Consider the following 6,676-nt stretch of genomic DNA (forward strand, 5'->3'; position numbering starts at 1 on the left):
AGACCAGAGAATAGCACCCTATTCCCTATATAGTGCACTACTTTAGACCAGAGAATGGCACCCTATTCCCTATATAGTGCACTACTTTAGACCAGAGAATGGCACCCTATTCCCTATGTAGTGCACTACTTTAGACCAGAGAATGGCACCCTATTCCCTATATAGTGCACTACATTAGACCAGAGAATGGCACCCTATTCCCTATATAGTGCACTACTTTAGACCAGAGAATGGCACCCTATTCCCTATATAGTGCACTACTTTAGACCAGAGAATGGCACCCTATTCCCTATATAGTACACTACTTTAGACCAGAGAATGGTACCCTATTCCCTGTTATATCAGCTTTGCATTAACTTGTATTGTAACTTGGATTGTAACTTGTATCGTAACTTGGATTGTAACTTGGGATTGTTTCTATGGTTGTCGTTTTACTGTTTTTAACCTCGAGCAGAAGCCCATTGCATGATTTACATTTTTGGTGACAATAAGCATCCTTCTGTTTTAGTCTTTACATTTTAGAGAAGTGCTAAATAAGTACTACGTAGAATTATTATTAATAATACATGTTTTCCCTTTCAATTTCAAATCAACCAGCTGGTCACCCGTCTGAACAAACTAGTCCACCTGGACATCAGTCAGAACGCCTACACCTCCATGCCCTCCACCTGCTCCTGGCCCCAGACCCTGATTCACCTCAACCTCTCCTGGGCTAAGCTACGGAGGGTCACCCCCTGTCTGCCCCTGACCCTGGAGGTCCTGGATCTGGGACGCAATGACCTGACAGCCTTCCATAGTGTTGCTCTCCCGGCCCTGAGGGAGCTGCACCTCTCTGGGAACAAGTTGATGCATCTGCCCCATGGATGGTTGTTCCCTAGGTAGAGAGAGAGACAGAAAGAGAGAGAGAGTGATGTGCTCAACTCTTAGCTCAACTCTTAGCTCAACTCTATATTTTTTTGTAAATATGTATATATACAGTATATACTTTTTTTTCTTAGCTCAACTCTTAGCTCAACTCTTAGCTCAACTCTTAGCTCAACTCTTAGCTCAAGTCTTAGCTCAACTCTCAGCTACACTCTTAGCTCAACTCTTAGCTCAATTCTTAGCTCAACTCTTAGCTCAACTCTTAGCTCAAGTCTTAGCTCAACTCTTAGCTCAAGTCTTAGCTCAACTCTCAGCTACACTCTTAGCTCAACTCTTAGCTCAATTCTTAGCTCAACTCTTAGCTCAATTCTTAGCTCAACTCTTAGCTCAACTCTTAGCTCAAGTCTTAGCTCAACTCTTAGCTCAACTCTTAGCTCAAGTCTTAGCTCAACTCTTAGCTCAAGTCTTAGCTCAACTCTTAGCTCAACTCTTAGCTCAATTCTTAGCTCAACTCTTAGCTCAATTCTTAGCTCAACTCTTAGCTCAACTCTTAGCTCAAGTCTTAGCTCAACTCTCAGCTACACTCTTAGCTCAAGTCTCAGCTCAACTCTCAGCTCAACTCTCAGCTCAACTCTCAGCTCAACTCTTAGCTCAACTCTTAGCTCAACTCTTAGCTCAACTCTCAGCTACACTCTTAGCTCAACTCTTAGCTCAAGTCTCAGCTCAACTCTTAGCTCAAGTCTTAGCTCAATTCTCAGCTCAACTCTCAGCTCAATTCTTAGCTCAACTCTTAGCTCAACTCTTAGCTCAAGTCTTAGCTCAACTCTTAGCTCAAGTCTTAGCTCAACTCTTAGCTCAACTCTTAGCTCAACTCTCAGCTCAACTCTCAGCTCAACTCTCAGCTCAACTCTTAGCTCAACTCTTAGCTCAATTCTTAGCTCAACTCTTAGCTCAAGTCTTAGCTCAACTCTCAGCTCAACTCTCAGCTCAACTCTCAGCTCAACTCTTAGCTCAACTCTCAGCTCAACTCTTAGCTCAATTCTTAGCTCAAGTCTTCTTGTCTTGCATAAATAAATCAAACAGTGCTTAGGTGATGAGCCTGTATGGATCCAGCATCTCAGAGTAAGGATCAGGTTCCCCTTGTCCACGTAATCTTATTCATCAGTGTGATCTAAAATGCAAAACTGATCCTAAAGCAGGACTCCTATTTTGAGATGCTTTGTAATACGGTCGACCCAAGTCTTAGCTCAACCCTTAACTAAACTCTTAGCGGTTTGATCAGATTTAATATCTAATTGTCTGCATCATTTCCAATATATGTTTTGTAAATATGTATATATACACTACCGGTCAAAAGTTTTAGAACACCTACTCATTCAAGGGATTTTCTTTATTTTTTTTTCTATATTGTAGAATAATAGTGAAGACATCAACACTATGAAATAACACAGTAGGTGACCGGCAGTGTATATTATTTCTTTTTTTCTTAGCTCAACTCTTAGCTCAACTGTTATCCTCTTGCGTAAATAAATGAAAGGGTATTTAGTTGGAGTCAACAATCCAGAACATTACATTTAAAAAAAAGAGACCATCCTTCACTTGAACATATGTTGCAAATGGTGTTTATTTATTTGTTTGTTTGTGTTTTTGTTTGTTTGTTCCCCAGCCTGGAGGTCCTCCTGATCCAGAGCAACACTCTCAACATGTTTGGACCGTGGACCTCAGACTCTACGGGAGGCTCCGAGCACTGCAGGCCGGACAGAACAGGTCTGTGTGTGCTCAAAAGTAGTAGTGCCCTATGTAGGTAATAGGGTCCTGCCTTATATTTATTGATTAGTCTGTATCGATTCTAAAATGAATGATCCCTGCAGCCCATTCTCCTTCTTCTTCTTCTTCTTCTTCTTCTTCTTCTTCTGCTTCTTCAGGTTTGTGTGTTCCTGTGAGTTTGTCTCCTTCATGGTCTGGAGGTGGGGTGGAGCAGTAGAGGGCAGTGTTGAGCTAACAGACAGATTGGATAACTACCTTTGTGACTCACCGCTGCCCCTGCAGGTGATTAAAATATTTACTTTATTTACTATTATTTATTACTATTAGTACTATTTCTTTTAAACACTTTTTTATTGTTTCACTATTTTATTCTTATTCTCTTCACTGCTTATTTTTACGTTAATCTCTTCTTTTTTTTTAATCAAATACCTTTTCTACTTTTATTATCAAATGTAGTGTGAGGAGAGCTTGCAAGTAAGCATTTTCACGGTACTGTGTATACTTTGCTGTATCCCGTGTAGGGTTGCTAAAATCGTGTAACTTCCCCAAAAGTCCCAGGTTTACAAGAAATCCCGACTAGAAGATTTCCAGAATCAGGATGGAATAAGCAGGAAATCTGGGAATCCTCTGACCAGGATTTCTAGAAAACCTGGGAATTCTGGGAATGTTCCTGGAATTTTGCAACCCTAATCCCATGCCTATAATAAATAATCTTTGATTTACAGGGCCAGAGGGTCGACCGCGTCCGGCTCTCACCGTTCCAATGCCACCGCGTCCTCCTCGTGTCCGCACTCTGCGGCTGTATACTAATTTCCGGAATCCTGTTGGTGATTCTGCTGTGGAAGCTCCACGCGGTGTGGTACATGAGTATGATGTGGGCGTGGCTTAGAGCCAAACGGAATTCCGGTAACCGGAAGCGCCGGGATGCAGCAGGGAACGCCGACCCCCTCTGCTATGATGCGTTCGTGTCGTACAGCGAGCGAGACGCAGAGTGGGTCGAAGAATTCCTGGTTCCAGAGCTGGAGAATTCCCAGCCTCCACTCTCCCTCTGCCTCCACAAGAGAGACTTCCTGCCAGGTTGATTGATTGATTGAATCCATGACCTCTTCATGACCTCATCCACCAGGACCTTAAAATACTTCTTAGCTTGTTAATGTTTTCATCCATTGCTTTTTTTCTGTTTGGTTTTGTTGTACCGTGTCCTTAGGATATTTTGAAAGGCGCTTTAAAATGAATGTATTTTGTTTAATTTCTTTCTTTAGGCCACTGGATCATGGACAACATTATCAATGCAATGGAACGCAGCCGACGCACACTCTTCGTCCTGTCAGAACACTTTGTCCACTCCGAGTGGTGCCGGTACAATTCCATTCTGTCCTGTCTTACTAGTGTGCAGAATGGTCGGTTAAAGCATTTCAGTTGCTTAAGATCAACATGTCAGCATCATTACAGGCTCATGCTGGTTACTGTGGTAGCGTGGTAGTAACACAGTGTTGCACTCTAATGTGTCCCTGCTGCAACGCATAACAGAACTGTTGTTTAATAGTGTTCCTGCTGCAACGCATAACAGAACTGTTGTTTAATAGTGTCCCTGCTGCAACGCATAACATAACTATTGTTTAATAGTGACCCTGCTGCAAAACATAACAGAACTGTTGTTTAATAGTGTCCCTGCTGCAACGCATAACATAACTATTGTTTAATAGTGTTCCTGCTGCAACGCATAACAGAACTGTTGTTTAATAGTGTCCCTGCTGCAACGCATAACAGAACTATTGTTTAATAGTGTCCCTGCTGCAACACATAACAATACCGTTGCTTAATAGTGTCCCTGCTGCAACACATAACAATGCCGTTGCTTAATAGTGTCCCTGCTGCAACACATAACAATGCCGTTGCTTAATAGTGCCCCTGCTGCAACACATAACAATGCCGTTGCTTAATAGTGTCCCTGCTGCAACACATAACAATGCCGTTGCTTAATAGTGTCCCTGCTGCAACACATAACAATGTCGTTGTTTAATAGTGTCCCTGCTGCAACACATAACAAGGATGTTGTTTAATAGCGTAGCTCAGATATGAGCTCAGTTTTGAGCTAATAGTTGTAACACATAACAATATTGTTGTTCCAGGTACGAGTTGGACTTTTCCCACTTCCGTCTGTTTGACGGGAACGCAGAGGCGGCCGTCCTGGTGCTCCTGGAGCCCATCTCCAAGGTAGGGAGGAGCTAGGCTGCACATCAAATGGCACCCTATTCCCTATATAGTGCACTACTTTAGACCAGAGAATGGCACCCTATTCCCTATGTAGTGCACTACTTTAGACCAGAGAATGGCACCCTATTCCCTATATAGTGCACTACTTTAGACCAGAGAATGGCACCCTATTCCCTATATAGTGCACTACTTTAGACCAGAGAATGGCACCCTATTCCCTACATAGCGCACTACTTATGACCATGGCCCATAGGGTTAGTTAGGGAGTCTCACAGGGCTCTGGTCTAAAGTAGTGCACTATATAGGGAATAGGGTGCCATTCTCTGGTCTTAAGTAGTGCACTATATAGGGAATAAGGTGCCATTCTCTGGTCTAAAGTAGTGCACTATATAGGGAATAGGGTGCCATTCTCTGGTCTAAAGTAGTGCACTATATAGGGAATAGGGTGCCATTCTCTGGTCTAAAGTAGTGCACTATATAGGGAATAGGGTGCCATTCTCTGGTCTAAAGTAGTGCACTATATAGGGAATAGGGTGCCATTCTCTGGTCTAAAGTAGTGCACTATATAGGGAATAGGGTGCCATTCTCTGGTCTAAAGTAGTGCACTATATAGGGAATAGGGTGCCATTCTCTGGTCTAAAGTAGTGCACTATATAGGGAATAGGGTGCTATTCTCTGGTCTAATGTAGTGCACTACATAGGGAATAGGGTGCCATTCTCTGGTCTAAAGTAGTGCACTATATAGGGAATAGGGTGCCATTCTCTGGTCTAAAGTAGTGCACTATATAGGGAATAGGGTGCCATTCTCTGGTCTATAGTAGTGCACTATATAGGGAATAGGGTGCCATTCTCTGGTCTATAGTAGTGCAGTATATAGGGAATAGGGTGCCATTCTCTGGTCTAAAGTAGTGCACTATATAGGGAATAGGGTGCCATTCTCTGGTCTAAAGTAGTGCACTATATAGGGAATAGGGTGCCATTCTCTGGTCTAAAGTAGTGCACTACATAGGGAATAGGGTGCCATTCTCTGGTCTAAAGTAGTGCACTATATAGGGAATAGGGTGCCATTCTCTGGTCTAAAGTAGTGCACTATATAGTGAATAGGGTGCCATTCTCTGGTTAAAAGTAGTGCACTATGTAGGGAATAGGGTGCCATTTGGGAGACACCCCTTGTGTTGAACTCATCCCATCTCCAAGGATGATCAAGTGTGTGTCTCTGTGTCTCTTTGTCTGTGTGTGTCTGTGTGTCTCTGTGTCTGTGTGTGTCTGTGTGTGTGTGTCTGTGTGTGTGTGTGTGCCTACGTGTCAGTGTGTGTGTGTGTGTGTGTGTGTATGTTTGTGTGTGAACATCCCCAAGGACGACGTTCCCAAACGCTTCTGCAAGCTCCGCAAGTTGATGAGCTCCCGTACCTACCTGGAGTGGCCTGAAGAGGACGAGAGGAGGGCAGAGTTCTGGAGCAACCTCCGACTGGCCGTGAGGGGAGGAGACGAGCTGTGATCCAACAGAGTTTCAGAAGGCTGGAATTCCAGAAATTGATTGGTTGGGTGGGTTTGGTGGGTTGGTTAATTGATTGGTTGGTGGGTGGGTGGGTTGTTTGGGTGGGATGGTTGGTTAATTGATTGGTAGGTGGGTGGGTGGGTTGGTTGGGTGGGATGGTTGGGTGTGTGGGTTGGTTAATTGATTGGTTGGGTGGGTTGGGTTGCTTATCCTTATTCTGGAACAATTTGTCATTGTTTGACCAAGTTGTCCTTTATTTGACCAAGTTGGCTACTGACCTATTCAAAGCTTCCTCCAGCATCTCACCATACATCTGTCTGTAGTTACTGA

At 43.5% G+C, this 6,676-nt stretch overlaps 1 protein-coding gene across 1 annotated transcript in view; it reads left to right on the plus strand.

Annotated features, from left to right (window-relative positions):
- The window catches only part of LOC121571065 (toll-like receptor 2), a 14,328-nt gene extending 7,936 nt beyond the window's left edge, over nt 1-6,392 (plus strand). The window contains 8 exon segments of the mRNA XM_045221777.1: nt 598-878; nt 2,531-2,571; nt 2,574-2,631; nt 2,790-2,913; nt 3,357-3,708; nt 3,894-3,990; nt 4,764-4,848; nt 6,206-6,392. Coding sequence (XP_045077712.1) covers nt 598-878; nt 2,531-2,571; nt 2,574-2,631; nt 2,790-2,913; nt 3,357-3,708; nt 3,894-3,990; nt 4,764-4,848; nt 6,206-6,346 — 1,179 coding nt within the window. The 3' untranslated portion in view covers nt 6,347-6,392.
- The last annotated feature ends 284 nt before the right edge of the window (nt 6,393-6,676 follow it).

Source organism: Coregonus clupeaformis, chromosome 8 (assembly GCF_020615455.1).
Source record: "Coregonus clupeaformis isolate EN_2021a chromosome 8, ASM2061545v1, whole genome shotgun sequence".
Lineage (NCBI taxonomy): Eukaryota > Metazoa > Chordata > Actinopteri > Salmoniformes > Salmonidae > Coregonus > Coregonus clupeaformis.